This window comes from Eimeria tenella, genomic scaffold (assembly GCF_000499545.2).
Source record: "Eimeria tenella Houghton genomic scaffold, Eth_scaff20, whole genome shotgun sequence".
Lineage (NCBI taxonomy): Eukaryota > Apicomplexa > Conoidasida > Eucoccidiorida > Eimeriidae > Eimeria > Eimeria tenella.
The window spans coordinates 73,102-99,484 of NW_013541844.1; the positions used below are offsets into that span (position 1 = coordinate 73,102).

At 47.9% G+C, this 26,383-nt stretch overlaps 4 protein-coding genes across 4 annotated transcripts; 2 read left to right on the forward strand and 2 right to left on the reverse strand.

The window, feature by feature from the left end:
- Positions 1-921: 921 nt before the first annotated feature.
- Positions 922-13,893, forward strand: ETH_00000330 (1,3-beta-glucan synthase component domain-containing protein, putative; the record flags this gene model as incomplete). Its single annotated transcript, XM_013374400.1, has 27 exons — positions 922-1,143; positions 1,353-1,710; positions 1,837-2,074; positions 2,203-2,560; positions 2,745-2,829; positions 3,116-3,355; positions 4,509-4,602; positions 4,715-4,781; positions 4,946-4,977; positions 5,078-5,270; positions 5,416-5,633; positions 5,822-5,945; positions 6,073-6,231; positions 6,319-6,586; positions 6,700-6,943; positions 7,076-7,196; positions 7,351-7,571; positions 7,988-8,102; positions 8,208-10,722; positions 11,231-11,268; positions 11,523-11,757; positions 11,902-12,099; positions 12,262-12,440; positions 12,695-12,856; positions 12,979-13,130; positions 13,274-13,585; positions 13,713-13,893. 27 exons carry the CDS (start codon positions 922-924, stop codon positions 13,891-13,893), a joined length of 7,329 nt encoding a protein of 2,442 aa, XP_013229854.1.
- Positions 13,894-16,629: 2,736 nt separating this feature from the next.
- On the forward strand, positions 16,630-20,033 carry ETH_00000335 (uncharacterized protein; the record flags this gene model as incomplete). Its single annotated transcript, XM_013374401.1, has 2 exons — positions 16,630-17,195; positions 17,363-20,033. The coding sequence occupies 2 exons, from the start codon at positions 16,630-16,632 to the stop codon at positions 20,031-20,033; spliced, it is 3,237 nt and encodes a 1,078-aa protein (XP_013229855.1).
- Positions 20,034-20,813: 780 nt separating this feature from the next.
- Positions 20,814-23,135, reverse strand: ETH_00000340 (uncharacterized protein; the record flags this gene model as incomplete). The annotated part of the gene is made up of 6 exons (XM_013374402.1): positions 20,814-20,896; positions 21,009-21,338; positions 21,424-21,723; positions 21,921-22,334; positions 22,469-22,903; positions 23,045-23,135. The coding sequence occupies 6 exons, from the start codon at positions 23,133-23,135 to the stop codon at positions 20,814-20,816; spliced, it is 1,653 nt and encodes a 550-aa protein (XP_013229856.1).
- Positions 23,136-23,506: 371 nt separating this feature from the next.
- ETH_00000345 (uncharacterized protein) lies at positions 23,507-25,623 on the reverse strand (the record flags this gene model as incomplete). Its single annotated transcript, XM_013374403.1, has 6 exons — positions 23,507-23,628; positions 23,895-24,029; positions 24,116-24,307; positions 24,405-24,581; positions 24,828-25,043; positions 25,323-25,623. 6 exons carry the CDS (start codon positions 25,621-25,623, stop codon positions 23,507-23,509), a joined length of 1,143 nt encoding a protein of 380 aa, XP_013229857.1.
- Positions 25,624-26,383: the final 760 nt, after the last annotated feature.

Below are 26,383 nucleotides of genomic sequence, written 5' to 3' on the forward strand. Positions count from 1 at the left end.
ACCTTCCAGGCACACAGTATAAAGGCATTTCTTAATGAAGCAAATCACGTGCGATCTCGCATCAGGGAAATTATGAGGCCAGAAATACACGATAAAACCAGACAAAATACAATGAAGTTCAGCGAGGCTGGAGATTGGCCCTGCCCATTTGGCAGCAGCAATATCTTGATTATGGCGAACAGTATGGTATTTCTGCGCCCTTCAAAGCACACCCACTTGAAACATCAAGATTTAGATGTACTAATTCAAAAGTACTTGAGGCTGCCGGCCGTTGGGACAGCCCTTGAGGTTCGTCATTTGTCCCTGTTGGCGTGACCTTCCTACTCGCGAGGGTCACAACGAGCTTTTTCTTCGACGATGCACAGCCTTACCACGTACTTGCCAGATTCCCCAAACCCCAAATTATTTGGCTCATAAATTTTTTTAGCATTCAGACTGAGTAACAAAGACCATAAAATGCGTTTTTTTTCGAAGGCCTGGCCACTGACTGGCAGCACTGATCGACACGTTTTGGAGTAGTGGAAATATGTATGCAACTCCTTCGACCAGCGATCATATCTGTTTCACATAATGCAAAGGCATTCACAAAAAAGTCAAATTGCAAAGGGACAAGTATTTCGTCAGTGTGGGGTGCTGGCAACAGGAGTGAAGAGACAGGCGAGACGCCGCTCAGCTGGAGACCGTCGTCTCCGCCAGAGGAGCGACTTGTCAATGGCGTTCTGTGAAATACCACCCTCCAATGTGGTTTGTCACTTTTCGTGACGTCCCTCTCAAAAGGTTTGCGGATTTGACAAGCTCCCCAGATATGCAGAAGGCTCTGTGGGGCAACCGTTCTAAGCTGTGGTTTGAACGGCTTGCCAGCCATGTACAACGCAAAGAACGTCAATAACTGTTCACCATTGCTTAGAGCGAAATGTAACAATGGATCAGTTGAAGCAGCCACGAGAAGGTGGAGCGTGGGTGGGGGGAAACGAGGTCCGCGACCAACTGGTAAAGTCGAATATTTTGTACATTGACGGCCGAAATTTGCTTCAAAGCCGTGTGCTTGACTACCACCCTCTGGGAAGAAGTAGTAGCGAGGCATCACAGGCAAGCGACGGGATATCCAGCTCTGCCAACAGCGGCAGCAGTTTATCTCGACATGTGCGTGAAATTCTGGTCTTTTTATGTCGCTCGGATTCGCGTCTTTACTCAAGGAGATTTGGAGTGCTTTCTCATGATTACCGGGAAACTTTATTCCAATATACTGTAAGTCTTTTTGAACGGGCGTATGGATTCTTAGTCTAAGTGGAGTACGCCAGCGAGCTGAAGGTCTCAGACAGGCTCCGAGGTTTTAGTTTGTGTCTGTGCAGAAAACGGTTCCACGTACAGCGCATCACCAGCCCCCCTATACAATAGAGCAAACGATTTGGTACGTTGCGAAACGACAATACCGCTTTCAAACAGACACTATGTACAACCAGCTGGAGGATGTGTGCGTGAGCATTCTTAATTTGGCCCTGATGGAAGCGCCTCCCGGCAGCCCATTCTTGGGGCCAGAAGTGCTATTTGCTTCACTAGATGAATATCACTCTCGCTTGTTCGCGAATTACTATAAATGGTGCGACTACGTCGGCACAGCGCCCTTTCCATGGAGGTGCCCACCTTGGCTTGAAGATAGCTACTGTTCAGAAGACACCAATTTGAAAAAAGTAAAGACCGATTGTGCGGGTGCGTTCACAGTGGCCGCCCACATGAGCGTTTTAAAATACCAGGTTGCCGTTTCCACTTTAACGAGTCAAGTCGTGGTGTACTAGGCGTGAATTCTGCAATGAAACGCTTCCCTTTTTCTTGCAGAGGAGGATTCAGAAAGCATTTGCTCCCCTCGGACTCGCCAGGAGCTCCAGCAGATGATGTTTGAGGTAGCAACTTTTAAATTGCTTTGGGCAGAGGCGGCAAATCTTCGGCATACACCTGAGCTTCTGTGCTGGCTCTTTCATTGGTTGTGCGCGGCTTGGGACAAAGATTTCAGGCCTGAGGAAGATTTCATTGACCTAATTCGAGATGCCATCCAAAGAATTCGAGACGAGCAATGGTAGGAGCCTGTCTTTGACTCCCAATGGCAACTGTAAACGTGGACGAACTTGTCCTTCATAGAAGTGGCACAAAAAGACTGCCAAGCGAAGTGCCTGCTTCCATCGTGTCTTGTGCATGCGCCTTCAGGTACATGGCTACATCTCTGCACACTCCCGATCACAATGCTCGGTTGATTTACGATGACTTCAATGAGCTTTTCTGGAGCCGTCGGTGCCTTGATATTCTGGAGCAGCGTGCCAAAGATACTGGCACTACTGAGCAAGGCTTGAAAAGCAAAGCCCAGTTCGCCCATCCGCAGGCAGACACCAGGTCCTTTTCAGATAGCTTCTTGAGGTCCGATGCCCGCCCAAAAGACGAAAAACCGCGCCGTATGGGGCTCTCAGTTTCTCGAGAGAACCTGAATGCTGTTATAGCGGAGCTCTCCTGTTCATCAAAACCTGGATCTGGAGTCAAGACTTTCGTAGAGCATAGAACCTATGCACAAGTAAGCTGCATTGCCGGCATTTTAAGCATGAGTTCACATGCAACCAGGCTGGAAAGTGTAGCCCGATTAAACAAGACTCATTTTGCAGACAAAAGGGGCCAACTCCACGGCAGAGACAATCGTGGTATGCATTCTGAACTTTTGCTTTGTGTACGCGCGTCAGCGCGTGCCGTTCTATGTTCAGGTTCTACGCAATTTTTGGCGCGTGTTTGCATGGCACGTGACCACTTTTGCTGGCATCCTACTGCTCTACGCTGTCGTTGACGAAGGTTCGCCAGAGTTACTGTCGCTTTTGGGTATTATGGGAGTGCCTTCTCTGAGGAAAAAGCCTCGGATTTCCTGTGCAGTTGGCATAAAATAGCGTTACCACAAGTCGCACGCAACATGCTAGTTGCTAAGAAAGCAATGCGATGCTGGTTCACGACCTCCGTGCACAATTCGGCCAAAGCTCACAGCTGTGGTGTGACCTTGTCAAGCTTTCTGCTCCGATCACTTGGAGAATATCAGGTTGTTGGAAACCTGCGGAACTTTGATTTGCGGCTTCTACGTTTTCAGAGTCTTCCTACTCTGTGAGCAAACAGTGGTCCATCTTGACGCTGACTGCAATCCTTTCTTACGGAATGCTTCCTGTCCTTGACCTGTTGCTCGTTAATTATCGGAAGCTGGTCGAACCACAATATTGGAAACTTACATGGAGACGAATCCCGCTCCATTTAGTACGAGTAACTTTTGCTGTAGCAGCGTTGGTGACAGTGTCCTTGGATGGACTTGATTCAGCTTTCCTATACTGGAAGGGTACGTTTCGAATTCTTCAAACATTTTTCAGTGGGTGTTTGTTTCTCAAGAAAAATCACAAGTAGGATGTCAGACTATCAATAGAAAGATTTTGAGAGTGTCCCACTGGCAGTCGTTGAAAAGAAACTGTTCCGCTTTTTGCGGCCATTTTTGTACCGCTTTCCAGGTCTTCTGAGCGCGTTGTACTGGGTCTTCTTTGTATGCCACGGAGCTCATTATTTTCTTTATATGCGTATTCGGGATAGAATGCCATTTTTTGCTTTACTTTGGAGCAACAAGTGGCTGGCACCACTAAGCAAGCCATCAACGTATACGGGTAGTGTTCCGCTTCTCGCAGAAAATTTAACCCACGTTGTAAGCAAGTGGTTGCACATAGTGGACTAGCAACAGTGGCTCGCGAAGAACAGACTATGATGTCTAGGCAGCTGAAGGCTGGCCTCTCCCACTGCACGCAGTAGTGAGCTCTTTGTGGAAATGGACGCGTTTGGTGTCCTCCGCTGCGCCTTCACAGATAAGATATTCCTGTTTTTGGCTTTTCGCCATGTCTATCAAGGCTCTCTATTGGCTCTACATCATATTGCCGTCGACTGTGGCAGCTTCAAATCATGTTGACTACGTCTCGTGCCGTCCAGTTTACATCAGTTCTTCTGTCTTCTGGCCGGGATACCTACCCGCCGTTATACAAGGGTTTATTTGGTTCCCAGCATTTCTCATATGGCTCTTTGACATGCAGGTAAGCACCTAAGCTGTTCACATGGATTTTACTTAGTTTGTGACCTGTAGTTGTGAAGCTAGTGAGCGAAGGCCCATAAGCTTGGGCATGTAGATGCTGTAAGCCCTTGCAGTCCAAAAGGTTAGTTTTCCTTTTTTGCACTGTTTTTCTAGATCTTTTTCTTGCTTTTCGGAGCTCTTTATGGGAGTATTGACGGCTATATTAGACGCGTTGGTTACATAACGAATAATAGAAAAATTCAGCAACACCTCCTCCCGTTGCTACCCCGCACAGAAATCTTCCGTTTACCTGGCGATGAAGAGGTGTTACAAAAACGTCTATTGGGAAGTAAGATTCATCGAACAGCCCCAGCGTATGGATCAAGCCAGTGCTACAGGAGCAACTGGCCGTTTGTGGGGTGCGTACTGCTCTTTATTACAGTGCGGGGCTTTGGCTTGCACTCTCCGTTCCCGGTGAAATATCTCAGGCATGCCTTCTCCGGTGACGCAGTCGCCCAGTACTTTGCAGCTACGCCGTGCGAGCAATGTGGGGCACTACTGCCGCCGTAAGACATTTTCCAGACTACAGACGGGATGCTCAGACAGAGCGTCCAATTCTTCGCCGTCCCCTTTGTTCGCTCTTTCCAGGGCAGAAAACGACTTCCAGCGACCTTCTGCGCAATATACAAATAACAGCGACCCCTACGCTAAAATGGTAAACGCGTTGAATACTTGCCAAGCAAATCCTTACAGTGGTGCAGGCCTAAGAGTAACTGACTTGTACAGTTGGAAGTAGCATGTAGTGACTTGAGCCTCTCCTTTGCCAGTACGTCAATTTCTTCACCCGAGCTGGTCTCTCAAAAGTGCGTTTGGTTGCAGGTGCCTATGTTAGCGGCCAAGATCATGACTCAGTAAGCTGAGTTTCGCAGTGTGGAATTTAGGTTCATCCTCAGCTTTTCTGTTTTCCTAAACAGAGGAGGAACACAAGCTTTCCTTTACTCTGTCCTGCAGAGCAGAAGAACCACGAGAAAGAAGCACAAGAGAGAATCATGACGAGGCGGTTATGAAGAGATTCGGATTTTTGTGGAATGAGATCATACAAAGCTGGCGCGACGAAGATATAATAAACTTCGCTGAACAAGAAAAGCTTGAGTTTAACGAGCTGCCGCGAATCTTGCTGGAGACTAATAGCCTCTCAGATTTGGTAGGGCCTTTTAACACTTGTAAGTTTGTGGGAAGCAGGAAAGCTCCCTTGAGCTGGTCAGGCGAGTGGATTAGTGTAACATTCTTCCTAGTAGGGTGGGCAATAACTACGAGAACATATGATGACTCTGCTTTGCGCCATTCAGTATTTAGGCCGTGGAGATGCAATGGCGGACTGGAGTCGATCTGCTGTCCGCCACCCGGTTTATGTATATTGCAATGAGCTTGCAAATTTTTTGAAGAGCTGCGAAGATTTCCATTATCAAGCCAGCGGCGACATGCTTCGGCTGTGCAGCAAGCAAAGTCTTGCAAAGACGTTTTACCGCGAGTACCTTTCAAATGATCCTAACAATAAGGACCCTAGGTGGGTTGTTTTGGCTAATTTTTGGCATTCCTTGATTGCTTTGAAAATTATGCATCGCGTACGTGAGCCCATGTAGCTTTAGTGCTTTATTCTAGCAGCCACAGAGTGGCCGCATGGAGAGTGTCCCGCGCAAATTTTAGCGTGCAACAAAAGAACGATCATACGGGCATTCGCTGTCGTTTTTCCAGGTTTGAGACGTCAACGCACCTGCAGGCGTGCCACGAAATCGCTGAAGCTTTCATCCTATACCTTGCAAGATACTTCAGAGATGGGTCTCAGCTGGTGTGGGCAATGGAAGAACTATGGTCATGGGTAAGCATGCCGCTTTGCCCTACCTGAAGGACCGCTACAATCGAAGGCAACCATATTGGCAGCATTCATTCGCGTAATCGTGAATAGGCAGTGGAATGTAGTGTGCTTCTCTTGTTCGTGGGTGCAGGTAAGCAAAGACCATTCAAGGCTTCTGTGGCTCAACCTCCAAGGGCTTAAGGCCTTGTCCAATGCGTTGCACGGCGTCTTTGTTCTTATACAAAGAGCCAGCTTCTGGGCGCCAAGTGATGCCGATAAACTGGCAAAGGCAAATGCGCAGCTGAAAAAGGTAAGTGTCTCGCAGCCTTGGAATGAAACATTGAACAAGTTTATCGCCTGTTGTAGTTGTGTGGCTTTCATCATAAATGCATCTCAGGCATTACTTGCAATGATCATGCTGCCAAGCACTGAACCAGAGGAACTCGGGGAATCAAACATTCCCCTGGTTGTCCAAGACTACGTGAAAGCCGTAAGTGTCTGCTTTGGATCCGACTCCTGGGTCAAGGATATCCCGTCGATCTTGCCATCCCCGATACAGCGTGCGGAAGTTGCAGTTATGATTGAACAACTCGAAGTACTTCTGCAGCATACCTCGTCATTGCTGCTCTCTAATGAAGGAGAAAAAGATGCAATGAATACAGAAGGTGAGGCAACAAAGCCTTCCACGTCATCTGCGCAGCTAGGCACGCCGGAAAATAGGTGAAAGATGCGTGGAAAGTTGACGGTGATTGGCTTACTGCGAACTGCCACTGGCCAGATCTTCCACTTCTTCCCGAAGAGTTGGCGGAAATGCGGGCGCTGCACGCACAACTAGGGGAAGCCAACGCAAATGTGGTGTTGGGGGACAACGGCGTACAAGATGGATGCTTCTTTAGCAGAGAGCCAGCCGACTCAAGCAGGATAGCATCTGTAGAGCACGCTGTGCGGCTGTTTTTTCGAAGGGCAGCACGAATTCTTAAGGCAGAAGATCCATCTTTCAAATGTGCAGAGACCCAACGAAGGTGATCTACTTTGCATCAAACCAAAGAATGACTTTCCCCAGTAATGATCGGCTTATTCCGACCTCTTTGCTTTGAGCGATGTGGTGCATATTGGAGTGCCCTATTACGGAATGTGCAAGAACGGTGCGCCAGGTTTGGGACGTTTGTCAACTCGCTTCTCATGAGAATCCCAGAGACTCCATTGGTGCGCAATATGGTGTCAATGATGACTTTGACGCCGTACTACAGAGAAGACACTCGTCTTGATCTACAGGTGAGCAACATGGTGCCTCGAAGAGCCACTGACTTCTGACCTACGAAATTTTTCATTTTTGCTATGAGAGACCAGTTCTGCGCACCTGGTTTGCAGATACGTTGGCACGTGACTTAGATGCATCAGTGTATCTCTCCTGCCAAATAATGTACAGGATTTGGAGAAGCGCACCGATGAGGGTGTCTGCAAAATGGATTTGCTGCGTAGCTTACACCCAGTAGAATTCGATAACTTTATCGAGAGGGTTGATCGTGACAGAGATATGTTTACAATAAGACAAGAAATAGAAGACCGTGTCACGGATTCACCTGAGCGCCGGAACCTAGCCTTACAAGACATCCGCGCCCAAATGCAACAGTGCGGTTTACTGCATCGGTAAGCATCTTGCCTCTGAATGAGGTGACTGCTATACTTGAATTTGTTTGACCGCAACGAAGAAGTCTTGATGATGTGCTTCTCAGTTCCCATGCAGGTATGATAGATTTTGTGAGATGCTTCAAGAATGGGCATCGTACAGGGGCCAGGTGCTGATGCGCACAGTTTACGGCATCATGTACTATGAACAGGCTATCCGGATGCAGGCACGTTTTTTGCCACGGAGTACAAAAGCGTCAACGTCACTTAATTCTTCAGCGATTTTGAGCTATCGAGTTGCATGGCTTCGTCACGCCTATGGGCGTCGCTTAGTAAAGCTAGCGTTCTGCCAAGCCTTTGATTCTGTGCGAATATGTCCCCTTGCAACTACAGGCATATTTGGAAGAAACACCTCCACATGAACTTCACTTGTGCAGAGACACCAATCGTCTAGACGAAACTCAGCTCGACATTATTCGGAGCCCAGAAGGAGCTTTGTGGAGAGAAGTCGTCAATTTTGCACCTCCGTACGAAACGAAGCAGTCGACACGGGTGAGAATAGCCTCTCAGCTTCGAAAAGCCCTCGCCAAACATTGGGGGTGCCTGCCAATATATTGACAGCGTTGCTAAAAATTGCCTCTTTTTCTTTACCCTCAGGAACTGGCTCAACTGAAGTATCAGTATGTGGTTGCTGCCCAAGAGTTCGGGACTGACCTCAACGCTCAGATGCCAACAAATGGCTGTGAGCCATCCCTCTCTCTGCGAGCTCAACTGCTTAGAAAGGTAGCTTTGTACAAACTTCTGGTACGCTACCCCACCCTTCGCATTGCGACGCTTGAGCATGAACGCACTCCGGATGGCAGGCCAACAGGCCACAAGCTCAGTGTTCTCTACCGACTTACCGCCGATGTTGATCCGATTGGTGAACAAATCACCACTCCGGCCGCGGCATCGCCCACAGAGTTGAGGGCCGCTGGAAGATTTGTTAGACTTGCAGACGGGGAAGTGGTGCCTGCACAAGTTCCCAAGCTCCTTGTGCCTGCACCACGCATACCTGTCTGTATGCCTGGCGCCAACATGGGACCGGACTCAACTGTCACGATAAAAACCAGAAGCGGAGGAAACAGCAGTGAGGGAGGCCGATCTGGTGAGGTCGTTTCAATTCATAGTAGCAAGACGCCTGCAAGTCCTTTCAGAGCGCACGCGGCGGGAGCAGGCACAGCGGCGTCCAAAGGCATTTGTCATAATGGTGCAGCTCTTCAAGACAATACGAAGAAACTGCAGACGAAATCAATACGGAATCATTTGTCCATTATAGAGGGCACACGCCAACTCCTGAAGCAGGGTTTCACACTGAATGAGATGGATTCGCCATCATTCTGTGGCTCGAAGGACAAAGATTGCGACAAGAATGTAACCTTGGGCCACGCAGCATCTCCAGCGGACTCTGGAGCTCAAGCAAACTCGCGGCAGTCACTACCGCTTCACGCACATAGCAGAAGAACAGGCGTCGGAAATAATGGTGGAGCCGGTGATTTCGAGTCTAAGATTGCTCGTGCTATTCACTGGTTACATAAGAAAAAACAATGTGACCGTTCACTATTTGCTGCGCGGACCAAGACTACATTTCAGTACACGGCATCGTCTCCACTAGCATCTGGGGAATCTGATCCTAAGAATACGCTGAGTTTGCCACGGCATGAGATGACGGATGAACCACAGCGGAGTTCGCTTCCCATGCTGCGTCGAGGCATGCCATATGGCCTTGCCCCAGATGCGTTGGAGACAGCTCAAGCCGTCACGACTCCCTTACAAAATAGCAATCGCCTTGATACACTGCAGGAAAATGCGGACGATGCAGACTTGTCACAACATTTGCATTCCCAGGGTCTTCAGGGAGAAGCTCAGTTGCATCCAGCTCCAGTCCACAACGCAACCCCGCATACATTCATGGGACACGGACAAACAAATTGGAACTTCTCGAGCGCTTCGGGAGAATGGGAAGATTGCGAAAACAAGAGCACATCTGTACCTTTGAGAAATTCGCGTCATGCACGTCCAAGCTCATCCCGAAGGAAAATTTGGGGGACATGGACAAAAAAGTCTTCATCTACCGTCAGACCCTGTCAAGCGCCAACGCTTCTGGAATCGCAATTTGCCCGTGCTTTGGCGCTGGATCTCTTGAACCCAGTTACTTCAACTGCAGATGCTGATAGGCATCCGCCTGCATCTATTTTGCATGGACTTCGCCCTGCTGTGGACGGTTCTTCTCGGCAATCCACACTGCAGTTTAACCCAGATGAGCACGATTCAACCGACCCTAGGAAACCACTGACTAGACGGCAAATGTCACGTGTGAGGAGGTACTCCATAATCACTTTACATCCTGGACAAAATGGAACACAGGCACGCAAAGAGTTGCAAACTCTAGATTTGCATCATTGGGAATGCGGGTGGGACTCCACTGCTTCGCGCGTGGGGGGCGATACTCTGGTAGGAAGTAGGATAAATGCCAGCAATGCTAATTGTGTCGAACTGATTAACCCTCAGCCCAGACAGTTTGTGCACCGTCAAGATCCATGTCATCGAGCGGAATTTCAAGCTTCTCCACGCACTGTAGCGTCGAGCAGTGCAGTTACTAGTCTGAATTTGCATGAGGGAAGGATGCACCAACGGCCAGAGAACTTAGGAACATCAGAGCGAGGCTTTGAGACCCGTGTAAACTATTCAAGCACAGCTGCGCATAGGAGCAACAGCGTTGGAGCTCTCAGAGAGAGGGGAATTCTGACGATGAAGGAGCGCGTAGCATTTTTTGAAGATAAGCTGTCACGGCACCAAGCTCACATGGAAGCTGAGGCACAAAGGGTAGCCACAAAGCAACGTGACTCACATCGTGGTGGAATGATTTGGCCATCCCGTCGGGGCCCCCTAAGATTAGAGGCAATCTACAAGATTCGTCTACCGCTGATTGTGGATGAGTCTGGGATGCCCTGGGGTCGCACCCCGATCATTGGTCCCGGAAAGCCCGAGAATCAAAATCATGCCATTGCCTTTTCCCGGATGGAAACTATGCAGGTGATGGATATGAATATGGAGTCATATCTGGAAGAGGCGATTAAGCTTCGCAATTTGCTTCAGGAGTTTGCTTTAAATGCACGAATGCGGATTCTCGGTAAGGCGCCAGAAAGTTGCAACCCTTAGCAGAGATATGCCAACTTGAACAGCCGCTGCAAATGAATTATCAAGGACGAATGATTTTGGGGCTGCATTTGCGTACAGGGTTCAGAGAACACATTTTTACAGAAAACGTATCAAGTTTGGCCAGCTACATGGCCCTACAGGAGAATCTATTTACAACAACAAACCAACGCCTTTATTTTACTCCCCTTAGAGTGCGCACAACTGCTGCCGCCTTGTTTAGTGGATTCTAGCTTAAAGCACAGGAAACATATATCTAAGAGCATGAAGGCCGCCCTCTATCTCCCCAAACCGTCAAGGCGTCAACCTCTAGTCTACTTATGACTTGAAGGAGCACTGTGCTCGTTAATTTCAGGTGCGGATGCATTATGGCCATCCTGATATCTTCGACCGCTTCTTCGTACAGACATGTGGATCTTGTTCAAAAGCATCCAATGGAATCAACCTATCGGAAGATATTTTTGCTGGTTTTAACTGTACAGCGAGGGGCTATTGCGTGCATCACGCAGACTATATACAGGTGAAACTGCAGTATTATAGCCATCAAACAGTTATGTTGTTTGAGAGCAGGCATCTTTGGCGTATGAAAGCAGACAGCGTGAGCACTCTCGTGCCGTGCCCTCATCGTTCCACACAAATGTGGCTACTGTATCTGGCGCCCGTTGTTGGGAAAGGCGTCTGCAACGGACGATTCTTGAAAGGCTCCTGTTTTTACTTGCCAGAGCACACCCTTGCTGGTTTTTCTGCTCACGGTCTTTGTTTCCTCTGCTGCAGTGCGGCAAGGGACGTGATGTCGGTCTGCAACAAGTTGTCATGTTTGAGAAGAAAGTTGCTGGTGGTAATGGCGAACAAGTTCTTAGCCGAGATTTATACCGCCTCGTTTCTAACATGGACTTCTTCCGAGTGCTGTCGTTGTGGTTCACTGGCCCTGGATTCTTCTTAAATTCTGTCATCCTCGTTCTGGCAGCGTACGTCTGCCTGTATACGAAATGCTTCTTAGCTTTTGCAAGTAAGCGCTTGGCAGCTACTACGAAAAAGAACAAACGTGCTGAAGGGTTTCAACGGCTCATTGCTTGATAGACATTCCACTCAAGAGAGTGTTACTGCAGCAATGCTACTTGCCTGGCTGCCCGCTGTATGTGCTGTAATGCAGAATACAACTACAGCGGGCCCGTCGAAAGTGCCCTAGAATACGTATTGACACCTTCCACATACATCCAGTTCCAGCTTGGGATGCTTCTTGTACTACCTCTTGTCCCATGGCTTTTCCTTGAGAAGGGTTTTGGCTCAGCATTGCGGAAGTTACTAGATCTTATGAGCAAGTTTTCCGTTACGTACTACAACTTCATGAGTGCGTCTTCAGAATTTTGGCTAATTAGTGACTACACACGAGACAGAAGCATCACTTACGTAAATTTCGCCTTACCTCAAATCTGCCCCCTCAAACTAACCTTGCAGAAGCGCGGGCGGACCTAAGTGGTAGGTGGCTTTTGTAGGCTACGTTTTTTCTCAGCTTGCACGAAAGCTTCCATCATAGATCACGTATTAATCTACGGGGGAGCGAAGTACCAGGAAACCGGCCGAGGATTCGTCATAGAACGCGCAACTTTGAAAGACATCTGGATGTTTTTTTACTTCACACACTTTTCTGTTGGCTTGGAAATGTTCGTTCTTCTCATCATATATGCTACGGTAGGCAAACTGCGTAGCTAATGTTTAGACAAACAAATGGGGTTTTGATTGAAAAGCTTGCTCGACATATATGCATGCACAGCACTATATTTCGTAGAGGCCAAGCGATCTTTGCAGGTTCTCAACGTAGTAGCACCACACTGCGGGTCGTTAGCTGCATGGCAGTTGCCCTCCTAAGTATTCCTAACTTGGTCAGATAGGCAATTACGCACTACTTATCTTTTTCCTTGATTCATGGCGGCGCGCTTCTGCAGTACGCAGGCCTCGATGCAGGCGTCTTCTTTCTGGACACGTGGCCGATTTTCTTAATGGCAGCTTCGATAAATTCTGTGCCGTTCATCTTTAACCCATTGGGATTCTACTATCCTCGGCTGCGACAAGACTTCACGAGCTGGAATGCATGGCTATCGTCCCATGTAAGAGTTTTCAATGTCACATTTTGGCAGTTCCTACAGTGCCATTCGATGCACTGAAGTAAATTATACCTCTTGTCTCTCAAAGCATGGAGTGGCAGTCAAGTGGTTATCTTTTGCTCCAGGAACTGGGCATGCCAAAAGAATCATGGGTATCATGGTGGCGAGAGGAGATGGAGCAGAGATGTAACATCGTATGGCATCATAAACTCATCATTGTCCTTCGCCTTCTACGATTTCCACTTCTTGCTGCAGGAATTATATCTTGCGTCGCCACGTATGGATTACCCAACCCTTTCACCTTTCGTAAAAATGGTCCCTTTTGTGTTTGGTGACACTGTCAACAGTACTAATTAGCCTAGGCACATAATCGACGCGCCTAAAAGTAGATAATCAGTGCAACATTTGCATTGCTTTCAGCTCCATACAGTCGGCTGACGTAGACTGTGCAGTTTATCTGGTGGCAGCGTCTGGACTATTCGCTTCCATAAAGGCACTTCTACGAGAGCTACAGACGGTCAGCCCCTCTATAAAGGCCTGGCTCTCTCTCCTCCTTGTAGCGGGAACATCAATTTTGGTGCTGTGGCTTGTCATAACGGGCAAGGTTTCGCTAGGGTCTCTCGTTATTTCATTCTTTGCTCTCGGTCTCTTCGTATACGGTGCTCTTGAAATGGCCTTTGCACTTTTGGACCGGTGGGCAGTCCGCAGCGACATGCTCTCGGACGTAATTCGGTGCGTAGTCCTAGAACAACAACTAAAGGTGCTATTTTGCTTTGAGAGGGCAGAAGCTAGCAGAGTGCATGTGGAGTTTCCTGGGTACATATATCTGTGTAAGGGGGTGCTGTCCTTTTATCTTCAGAATGTACCACCGCTTTGCGGGGTTCTGCATTTTTGCACCTTTGCTGGTTCTTTCTGCCATTACCACAAGCGTACATCATCTTCAAACGCGCATCCTTTTCAACCCGACTTTTGTCTCCATAGTTAAAAGCGGCCTTGTGCAGCGCGAACAAGTTGAGAAAAGTGGCCGGGGCCACAGCTGACAGCGCTGGCGGGCAGAACTTCCCATATGACTAAACTGCTGGTGCTCCTTTCAGTGCTCTCCTTGTATGAACTTCTACCTTGTTAGACAATCATGTAATAGACGTTCCTCAGTGAGGCGTGCCTGGTAGCATCGCTAACCTATATAGCCTCTTTCTCACTAATAGTTTGGAGCATCAGTTAGGCACTTCTAAGATCCATATGATTGACCATTAAAGGTGACAACTTCCTAGCCAAGGTATTTGGTGCAGATTTTAACGGGATTTTGCCATTGTTGTATATTGGCAAAACATAGGGCGAAGCTGAGTAGATGGCTGCCCACATATTCTTCGGTCCACGCTATCCAAGATAGTAAAAAGCAGGGCTAGCGACAACGGCAGACATTATGCGGTTGGTGGTTCTCTTGGTCCATGAAACTAATGAAACAGGTATTTTCTACGCATGGCTTGCTTTTCTCAAATGTATATACACTACCATCAGTCTTAATTAAACTCTAGCTAGGCTTTTATTGTTCACATGTTTGCTCCATATGAGAATCAGAATTTCTAGAACCTTCCACTACATATTATTACAATTTCGTTTGCAGTTATCCCTGGATGCCAGGTGTTTGGATATGGTATATATTTCTTACCAATTTATCTAAGAGCTTCTGAGGTAGCTACGTCTCGTCTCAGATAGAGTTACTGAAAAGATTCTTGTTTTGGTTACTGGACAGTAGTCATAAACTATATCTGCTCCTTAGACTTGGCAGTGTCTGACGTTTGAATCCACCAGACGTTTTCCGTTTCTTAGCTACACTGCGCGATGCAAACTATTCGAACAATTTTATTTTTTTATTAGTGGGGGTGCTGGTTCATGGATATCCGATCCAGTGCATACTGGCATTTTGTAGAAGCTCTTTGGTTAGTAATTCACTTTTCTTTATAAGTCTGGGATCTCGTAAACTTGCGAACCCACTTAAACTATATGAAAACAAAATGTAGCTTTCTTTTTCCATGAAAGCCATTCAAATTGATTATGCTTACTTGAGTAACGGAAGATGATCGATAAAAGGCGTAAGTTCTGGCAACGCACAAACACCCATGTAATTGACAGCATGGTACTGCAAAGTATCCCTGATTAGATTAGGAAAAACGTAACTTTCAAAAGGTAGATTCCAAGCATGCATATGTTGATTTAGTAGTAGACTTCATTTGCTACTACCGTCAAGTTCCCCTTACTGTAGTTATCTCATAGCTTCTCTCTGTTCATAAGAGCGATCTCATGCATGGATTTTATGACATCAGGCATGCAGTGCCAAGAAGCTTTTGTCAAAATTCAATTTTTTGGGTAAGGTTTAGCGTTTGCTCTTTAGTGAAGCTTTGTTTGCCCCTCACCTCCAACATTCCCCCTACATAACACCTTACGGACCATCAGAGTCTCCAGGCAAGGAATTGTCGACGATTAGTATAAACAACTAGTGGATTTTCTCTTGATTTACAAATGACGAATTACAAAGATGATTCTCTCCACTCTTACTTATTATGTATAAGGGAAGTACTGCTGCTCAGGGTGATACCGTCGGGCCATAGGGTTCCTCATATTCAAGGATTTTTCTATTTAAAAATGTCCTACTTTAGAGACGTTAGGGAAGTCGCTATAACACCCATGCAGGACGGGCTTTACCAGACAAAAGATTTTGTTACCTTTGGACCGTCACATGACAGCCGCTGCTTACCCTAGATTTTCCATCATGTCGAGTTATCTCCTTCGAAAATATCTATTTCATTTCTGTTCCCACACTACCATTTCCACGTTCTACCAATATTCGCTACAATTTTAAATCTCTCGTGATGACCCGGCGCACTGGTCTCTGAGCATTAGTCATGTGAGACTGAGCTCCAGGCCATCAATAACTTGCTATGTCCTGCTAGTTAACAAATCCTGCTAACGCATCTGGAGTGTTGAAAGCTATGAAAGTCCTTAAGACAAGCTAGCATTTTGCCACAGCTTTTCTTACCATGCCGCAGGGGATATGAATCTTCGTGCGCCTCTGAACCGGGTGGCAACGAGCAGTCTCGCACAACGCCCTGGACAAAAAATGGCCTCGCCAACATTGAAAATTTTAAATTATTGAGAGTACTTTAACAAAAAATAAACAACACCCATGTTGATCCCATTAAGACACCTCTTACTGCAGTGCGGCGGCATGTAAGAGAGCCTGGTGCATGCAGGCGTTGCTGACTGGAAATGGCTTAAAGGCTGAACAAGTTTCTTGACGAAGATAAGCAGAGGGAATGAGTTGAAAAGCAGACTTTACATAAGGCACGCACACGTTGGTCTCCGCGGATGTGAAATTTTTACGGACAGTGGTCCACTTGAAACCGCGGAAGGAATTTTTCCCCGTATTCGCATGGTTAGTCCGCGCACGTTTCCGCCTTCGCTCTTCGAAACTCCGGCGAATTCCCCTTCGCGTTTACCTCTTGACGGTTTTTGCGCTATTGTTGCAACACGTTCTATGTGCTGGCAGGGGCGTTGTCTCATTGTGACATATGAGCAGTCAAATCTGGTTCGTCGGACATGAAACAATTAGCTTGGGCAGAAACTGGACTTTTTGTTATCTCCAATGCATTGAGGGGAGTCGATATAGCGTGCAAAGCAAGGAGACACTGCCGTTTGCCACATAGTCGACCTGCGGAATCTCCACGGAGGGGCTTTTCAGCTGAAGTCGAGCTGTTGTGGCACCGTACACTTGTACCATGTGTACCGCAAGTTTAGAAGCAAGATGTCTTAGAATATGCGACGCTGTATCGGGCGTTTTCTACAGCGCCCTTGCATACTCCGTACGGCGGCTGTGTGAAGACGTGCAGGGAGCGGCGTGCATGTACGGATACATCGATCCAGATTCCGCAGCTGCTCCAGATGGGAAAAACAAGGGGGGAAATATTCTTCGGAGTAGTGAGCGGTCAAATGAAGCGTCAGAACCTATTCGGATCATTGGTGAAACACCACCAAGCAGAACACTGAACTCCACGAAGCATTTACTTGCGACAGGACTGCGGCTGTGTAGGTCCTCCTTTGTAGTGGGGGCTTCCTACACGACTATTGCATCAGTGTCCGCTGTTGGGGTAACTATTGTGTTTTCTTGGGGCCGAAATGCGCTTCTACTTCTTGCTGCGTTAGCGATTCTGGCGTTTTGCGTAACAACGAGTTGCTTCATTGCTTGGGTGAAGCTCAATCTCTTGGTGCATCGCTCTTCGAAGACAATCCACCGGCTGCTTGATGACATGCATCTTCAACACAGATTTGCGGGAGAAACAGCGAGGTATGAATTTTGCTCATCTTGCTGTTTGGCGGATTTACATGTTTTGGTGGGCACATAGCAGCTTGTCGCTTTATAGTACTGATCTGCCAGCTGTAATAGCGCATGTGGCTCGACGCATTAGCATTCTTCATAGGGAGTGCCAGAATGCCTGCAATTGTTCTGTTCAGATGGGTTCGGGAACTTGAAGTTACCTTCAGCGTTTTTAGGGGTTCTCTCACCATGCCAAAGCAGACAGCCGCAAGTGTCTCCGTGTCTATGTCGCCGACTACAAGTGGCCAAGATCAAACAGGGAAAGGCTCCGCAGAAGAGCCTCCTGAAAAGATGACTACCCCGTCAAATAGAGGAGATTTACCTTTCATAAGTAAAGCTCCTCCACACGATGGTGGCACGCAGTTGCAGTGCAAACGAGCGCCTACGAGCTTTGGAGAAGCACCTGCTGGGCAGCTGAGGATGCGCCTTCACCAGGTGCTCGATTGGCAGCAGCGTGCTTTCTGCTACTTGTACGAAGATATCATCAGGCCAAGTCAGGGCTGTCAGGCTTCTTGGCAAGACCACATTTCTCGGGGGCCTTGGGGATGTGCGAAGGAAACGAATTTTTATGCTCACAGCTTTGATGGAAGCCTCAGGGCTTTGAAAGAAATGACAGCCAAAAGCTGGCACTCACATTCGAGACTGTGCGTTGGACTCCAAGTTGCATTGAGGCACTTGCTTTTCTCTCTGAAACTTCGACTATGTCGGACTGACTTGTGCAGAGCCCGAAGCACTGATAACCCCATTATTGCTGCCGTATCAAGTGGGAAGCCAACGCGACATGCAAGCCGCGCCCTTCGGCAGGCATTATTGGGACAACAGCATCACAGTAATGCTGGAAGTTGCACGCTATCGCTTGCTGATGAGATAGAAAATGCGAAACTAGGGAGAGATGGGGACACCGAGGAGCAGCCATGTGGGAGCACCAGCGTTGGGCTTCGCGAAAACCGCCAGGCTTCACTGATTGCTGCTGTTCACGAGAAAAGGCAGATAAATGAGCAGAGAGTTCCTGTATGCACAGCTGCGGATACGAAAACGGACGAACTCCTGTTCTCAGAAGGAGCCTGGAGTTGGAAACTCTTCAGAGTTGCAGCACTGCGGGTCGCCGGTGGATGCGACCTGGTGATGACGGCGGCGAATGGAATACGAACGTCCTGGTGGCTTTTGCAACGCCTCGATCGGCTTGGAAGTGCTCTATCTGCTGCTGAACGGGTCTGTTCAGTGGCAGCCAACGCGCTGAGGACAAGTTTGGAAGAAGACTGGGCATGTTGTCCAATTCTACTGCCGCATCCCCGTTGGGACACGGCAATGCACATGCCTGGGGAAGACAACAGCAGGAGCGCTGGTGCCGACGCAAGCATTCCTAAACTGATGCACATGTCGGTTTCCCCTCCAGGTGTCGCGTACCAGCCAATGAACTTTCTGTGCATAGCTGCGTCATACGAGCATCGATCTGCACTCGCCTCGATGAGCCGTAACATTGCCGCATGCCTCGCTATTCTTCGCCTTTCTGCAGCTGCATGCTACGTTCGCTGCAACCACTTGGGCTCCAGGTCGCATCAAAAAGAGCATAAGAGCGAAGACGAGAAATGCACATCGACAATGACTGAAGAGGGAAGGGAGGAAGTAAGCGCCAACTTGTCTGCAGTTGTGCACCTAACTCTTCGGCACCTCCGCGTCGCATTTGAGGAGGGGAAGAAGCTGGAGCAATCGATGCGGCCAACAAGAGGAAACGCTGAGGTATTGAAAACCGGCGGCCCCGCATTCATCCCAAGTAATGCTAGTATCACATCACCAGTAGCTGACAAGACACATGAGGAGATAAGTACAGTGCCCAAGCCAAAAGATCCTGAGCCTGCGCAGTGCCTTGAAGTGTTCACAGCTGTGGGACAGGATTCTACGAACAATCAGCGCAAGTTTGAAGAGGAAGATGTGCTACTGGCAGCTTTTGCAGAAGACGATCCCGCCGTGCGTGAGCGCAGTCGAATAACTTTGGAGGAGCTCGAGATAAAGCTAAAAAACAAAAAGGAGCGCGGAGTCGCACCACGAGTGTTGAAGGAACTTTCAATTATTGATGTTGATAACGCAGGCGACCACAACTGCGAAAATAACGAGGAGAGGGAAATCAAGCGCATTGTGAAACAATACAGCACGGAAGCAGCCGACACATCTATTGAACAGTCCGTCTGCGAATTCCCAAAGTGCATTTCACAAGGAGATGATGCGCGTGACAAGGAGAAAAAGGTATCAAGTGCTGAGGACGATACGAGGCTGAGTGTGGTCAAACAGGAAGCAGGGAGCATATTAATGCGTGCAAACAGCGCCGTTCCGAAGACTTTAAGCCAGTCAGAGGAGCATGGCTTTTTTCGGAACGTGAGCTGGTTGGATGATGAACACCTAATGCATAGATGCCGCGGGAAAAAACGTGAAAGCGTACCACTTACTCCAGAAGCTGCGGCAGCTAATTCCGTCATTTCACAACTCCAGAGTGCTCTTAAGGTGCAAACTATTGGTTCCCGAGGAGCAAGGGACTTGCTGCGCTTTGCTGAGTCATCATTGGAGACCCGTGATAGACATCAGGAGCCAGGCAGTAAGGTTAGCTTAGATGGCGAATGCCCCACGACTTTCGGTGATGACATCGCTGATGACGAGTGGGATGCATGCGATGTTGTTAAGGGAGCTAATTATGCTGCAGAAGCTCCGACGTGGGTGGCAGCTTGTTCAGAGTCGCCGGACAGTGCAACAGGTTCTGTTAAGGAGAAGAAGAACAGTGCAGATTGGCAAGTATATAAACTTGCAGAGGGATAGGAAGCCAAGGAGTGGGACACCGGCAGGCTAGTATGGAGGAAGGTTTGAAAGATTTTTTTGTCCGCAGCGCGTATCTTGCCATTGCTCCAAAGATGGTCTTCGTGGTTGTCACACATATAACGTCGTGGTTCTGGAGCTTTAATAGCGAACCGTCAGAGTAACAGCAGTACGCGCTGCACCGGACATGCTTTCCACCACACAGGGGTAACAATACCGCAAAAGTTTCTCTGTGATATGAGATAGCATGAAGCCGGTATTCAGACGTATTTAAATGCATTCGTAGAGCGACAAATGCGTCAGATCCAGTCTAAGTGTTGCGTTGCGAGCAATTTTCCGTTTGGGCATTACTCGACCTGCGATAGTCCGTAGAGAGGCTACAGTGACACCAACATACACAGAGTGCTACCCCGCTCGGACATAACTGGGAAGTGCTTGCAGAACCTCGTAAACCTCTGCGGAACACCAGTCAGGGAATGCAACGAATAGTCTTCAGTCACCATCTCATCGTGCGTCGAAGGTAGTAATACAGTTGCAGTTTACAAGGGTAAAAAAAAATTAAGTCCCTGGACCTGGCATGTGAGCACGGAGCGCCGGCTCTCCTGCATGCAACTGCTGCGACATTGTCGCAACGTATGCGGCAGCTCAGCAGCAGTAATGTATACATAATCCACCAACGTTTCAGTTGCTCAGGGCGCAAATTACATGGTACAAATTTGCTGTTATTGCCGTGCATTGTGCCATATTAGTGTCAGGGCGAGTGTGCTCTTCAGCAAATGGGGCCTACAGAGAAGTAGCTTGGACAACTTCCGCGGAAAAGATATTCACCTGAGCCTGCTGCAAGTCCAACCGCGCATTGTAGCTTGCTGCAAGATCCACAGACACAATATTACGGCGACATTCGCTATGAGGCGTGTGCTTGTATTCTTCATAGCATAGTTGACTGGCGGTCGTGGAGGGGTTATATTTTTCAATTACCACGGCAAGTTTGGATTTGCGGTCCTGCATTAACTTCATCAGTCGCTTCCTTGCCGATTCTTTTCCCAGCTTCAGACAGTATGTGGTTCTGTTCCTCTTGTGATGAGTGCCATGAGCAATTCAGCATGTCCATGTTGTCGTTCCATTGATTTACCTCCCTTGATGATTCGCCTTCTTTCTGCCAGCGGAGGAACGCTTTGTAGAGAGCTTTAGCGTCTTTTCCTCGGATTGCTAGAATCTGTTTGAGAAATGTGAAGAGCCTTGCTGTGACTTCTTCTGGAGGGCTTTTCACGTTTTTTAGTGCAAGCTTCAAAAACTTTACGGCCTGGCCTGCAAATCGAAAGTATATTCTCGCTTGGAAACTCTATGAATCAGCCACTTCGTTAGGTGTGACCGGGCAACGTGGACTTCTTACCCCGAAGTTCCATGCATTGGTGTAGCTCGGCTATTAAACGATACTTAGTTTCTCGAGTGGTCAGATCTAGAGGTGCCTGTTCATGGCAAGCAGCAGCAAGCTCTCGTCCAGCTTCGGATATTGCGGAGAGCGTGTGCCCAGTGATGAGCCCATAGGCCAAGCTTGTCTCAACTTCGTTGACGAGTCCTGACACTTTACCCTTTGATCTGCTCAGTAAGGACCAATGCTTGTGCTTGACAACTTTTGTTTCTTTGCAGGCCTTCTTGATTTGCGCTATTATCGGTCGTACTGGGTCCATGCCTGGAAAAAAACATTTTTGAATAGGGGGGAGACGCAACCCAAGTTCGTCTAAACAGCATCCACGTAAGGGACAAAAAGGACAGTAGCAACAATGCTGCTCAAACACAGCACGTCACTGTTTCACTAGGAGTCCAGAAGTCTAGTAACAGCTCTTCATTCTATTCCATGTAAGAGGGATCCCCACATCTTAGCCTCACCATGGTTTAAAATCGTGTATGTCTGAAATTGCCTGGCTAGCCGGAATGTGCTATCAACTTTCGTAGGTCCCGAATCTATTTGGTGTTTGCTGCCATTCGTCCACATCATTAGCATCAGTTTTGCAAAGATGTGGCCGACTTTGTGGTCTATTTTATGCTTGAAGGCCCTTGCATTTGTTTTACGCTTCCGCTTGAAAAGGCGTTTGACTCCTTTCTTGACATTTTGGAGCTTCCCTGTAGGTACATAGCTGAATTCTCCCATGAACTTTTCAATAAACTTTGTTGCATTCGTCCTCATTTGCCGCACGACCTTTTCGTACAGTTTCCTGTTAAATGCTTTGCCAGTAAAGACCGATATTGCGTCTTTCCATCCCTTGTTGGCATGCTCCTCAACTTCGACACGTAAGAATAAAGCTGAAGGGAAGACAAGATAAGCGGTTTGGGAGCTCTCTACTCAGAGGATTGGCAGTGAGCTAGGGTAACAGGCTTTAGAAGGCTCCTCTGCATTACAACTAATCAACTTTGCGCAGCTAGTTGCAAAAACGCACCTATACGAATAGCTAATGATGCGAACGGTCCAAACTGTGCGTGGAGTGCTTCTGTGTCCCCGTCGACGTGGCATGATAGTAGCCTAAAAAATGCAGAAAATTCTTTTGACCCTTTGGCCGCAGTGCGCAGCTTTTTGCTGTTTTTCAGATTGGCTCCCACGACGCTTGCGTGGTGGCGCAGGTCAGTCGCCACATTCAGCGCCAACAGTTGGAGATGCGGTAGACCAAACCCAGCCATTGTAGTGTCAACATGCAGGCCGTCCACAACATCCTTAGTCAAGGCATCTATTACACAAGAAAGCACTTCAAACTCCTCTTCTATACTTGCGATCGTAGCCTTCGCGTTGATGAAGTGGGCGAGCCGCCAAATCTGGCCACCCACCAGGTCAAGATACGGAAGTGTGTCGAAGGCAGAAAATATTGTAATACGGGCAACTGCGCGAAAAATATGCATGACCAAAGCGATGCTAATCACATGGCAGACCAAAAGGAGGCGTCTTTTGTAATAGTGAGTAACAACAACACTAGAGGGCTCCTCCATCCAAGGGTAGAGTGTCTTCTTTTTTGTATTCTTACCGTCGCCAGCAATGATGCTATCCCTTCCTATAGATTTTCTCTTTGCATGCCTCTTGCCAAACGGGTAATCTCTTTTTAGAACGCCTTCCATACAACGCGAGTCACATCCACTCAAATATCCAGGCGCCAGCTGCCCTGAAGTATGCATGATGCAAACAGCAACTCATATATCAAAAAGCAAAGCTGCAGCATAAGAGCAAGTGAAGCTGCTTAGTTGCAACGACTATGGACCGCTGAGAAGCATGCCTTCTTCAATACTGCAGTCATTCGTAAGCGCTTCGCGGTCCTTCGTAATATTCGCAGAAAAAGCTGAAGGTAAGGAACATCAAAGATAGCACAGCAGACGCACGTAGTTTGTCAAATGACACAGTTGTTGCCTGCAGAGTGCCAAAGTATATAGAAATGCAAGCATTATCGTGAAATCAGCTGGCAGGAGTGTTCTGGGATTTCCATGAAGAGCGCTCACTCATCTGCGACCAGTCGTTCCTCATTCTCTTCCAGATATTCACGCATTGGGGAATAATGACGGAAGACGAATCGAACATTGCTGGAAAAACGAACGCTGCCGTAGATCTGCATTGATTCTCAAGCGCCGCATACAATACGTCTTGGCCCTGCATATTTAGTGCTTCGAATTTCGCATTTTCAATTACTCGCCAGACAAGTTCGCTGCCAGTCCCATATAAGTTTCTGTGAGTCAGAGGCCTGCAGCCCTCCAAAACTGTGTGCCCTCTAATGAGCTGTAGTACTTCAAATGCTGCAGGGAAAATACACGCATATACCCACAGGATTGGCAAAAGATGCTTCTGTAGGGCTTCTGGTACAAAGCGGTACGGCAAGGAAAACTCACCGCGCACTGCAGCCTCTGAAGTGTAAATGCTGCTCGTCTCTGCCGGGTCGGGCTTATATTTTCCTTTGCCTGGTTTCTGAAGCGGAGTGGCTTCAATGCTAGGCAGCTCTCTCATTGCGTCCACAAAAGACAAGACTGCAGCATCAACAAAATTGACCGGTCTCATTATAGGGAGAGGAAAAAAACGAAATCCTTCGTTGCTTTTCAGGGACCAGACATACAGTGAAAAGTTTCAGAGGCTTTCATTGCATTCTGCAGGTGTCGAGGGTCTCCTGTCTGCTGCGTTTTTTGAAATGCCTCTCTAACTGCTGCAATCTTGAAGATCTCCTCCATGTCCTGTAATATGCTAGGATCATCCTCATTCAAGTCCTTGATCTCGTTCCGCAGTACCGAGTCAGCTATTGAAATATACTCTGAAGGATACGCATCACACAAAATTAGAATTCAAAGTCCGGAAGCTGCAAGATTCCTCCTAGGCAGATAGTTGCACCGAATTGAAATGGCCCCCACTTGATCCTATCGTAAGAATTAGACGGTCACGTGGAAAGTCTAAATACACTCCATCTTTCTCTACTGCGATCGCCGTTCCATGAACAGCGGCAACAGTATATTCTTCTTGTTGAAGGACAGTAGAGCCGACTCCAAGCACTTTCACGACATCACCAACGTCTAGAGGCGGAGGCACCCCTAAATTGGCATCATCACAGAAACCAAAACGTTTGTGATTCATGTCTCACGCCCCATAGAACATAAGGGCTGTAAGGAAGATCGTAAGGGCAAGCACTGTTATGTACCTGACCAAAACCGCTTCGAGATGCTGGAAGCAGAAGCTGCAGGCACAAACAAACTCATACAAAAAGCCCTTCTACAACCATTGTTTATTCTTCCGCTTTTAGAAATATCGGAAAGGCATGCAATTTGGCAAAAGCTTACGATTCTGGAGAAGAATACGTCCAACTTTATCCCACATCCAAAATGCTCCGAAGTGTAGATCCACCGAAGACTTTACGATTCCCAATTCTGGAGGGTTGAGGGAAGCTGCCTCTGATGGTCCAACAATTTGCTTCAAACACGCTTTTTCCTCGAGATTTTCCTGTTGCTTGATTGTATGAAGGAGGGCAGTGAACTGGGCTTTACTGACGCTGAAGTCTGGGCATTCGTGACGCAAAGATATCTTACACACTTCTTACGGTACAAAGGGCAGGAAAGTACTTACTTTTGCGAGCGTGGCAGACAGCTCACAGGAACGTACCCTGTTGAAAATCCTTGAGTATGCTTTTACATTCTGAGGACACATCATCCAACACTGAACTAATGAAGTGTGCGCCTACTCAATGTGCACTTCACTTCTAGCAGGGTCATTGCCTAGCACATCGTGGAATGTGTCATCCGCAGCAAATTAGCCCATTTTGGCATTCCGCTTCGTACTTTCGGTGGGGTTCTGGGCCTGAAAGACCTCTCCTTCTCTTCCTATTTCGTGAGTTAAGGGACTCGTGGTCTGCGAAGTTGACCGAACTTCATACAGAGAAAGATCATTTTCAGCTGGCTTGATCCTCTTGGTGTGTTCTGCGAGTTGTCCAATTCTTTCCAGTATTGCGGGGATTGACTGGTCAGACATCAACGTGCTTTGGCCTAAGCCAAAGTTCACTGCAAGTACTAGAAGGCTGAGGCAGGCATGAAGTTTGCTGCAGCCCAGACAGGCCGGTCTCAATTGATTATCTACTTCCATTTCACAACAACAAAAAGGCGACGGCTGGCATGGAGTGCAGGCACCACTGGTTCAGGCCTCCCTAAGCCTGTTCAGGATGGACCGAGTTTTGCGTTGCGGCTCCCTACCATTCGTGTGCAATACATCGTAGTTCGGCAGTGTAAGAAATAACACTTTTTTGGGCTCAATGGCTAGAATAGAAACGAACGCCCTCTTGTTTGCTGTTATCACCCAGCTAAGAGCAGCAAATGACCGCCTCGGGGACCGCGCTGGATCAAGGGTCTCCACATTGAGTAGAGTTTCATGGAACAGTCTCAACAAGCTTGTGACTTGCTGTAAAAAAGTGAAACCTAAAAACTTATTCAATCTTTATCTGAAGTTTCATTGGAAAACTAGATTTCGTGGTGCGCCTCAGAGCATTTCGTGCCACAATAGTAAAGACAATGTGCAAGGTATGCCCAAGTAAGGGCTCTAGCCAAGCAAGGTCTTCCCTATACGTAATTGCCGACGTATCGTTTTTCGATGACAGAGCCATAAGAGGGAAGGGAGATCGCAAAGAGCTGCGCCAAATACAGCTCCTGAGCGTGTTTATTTGCATTGTCTGCATGGCAGGCAACAACCCTCGACGTAACTAAACCACGCACCCGCTCTTTAAGGTGCATTTTAATTAGCGAAGGAACAAGGCTTGACTACTGGGACTCATGGAACGTGTCAGGAGATGTTGGACACTAGGCTGAACGAACGTTGCTGCAGTCCAGCGTAGGACAGCAGGCACCAGCAA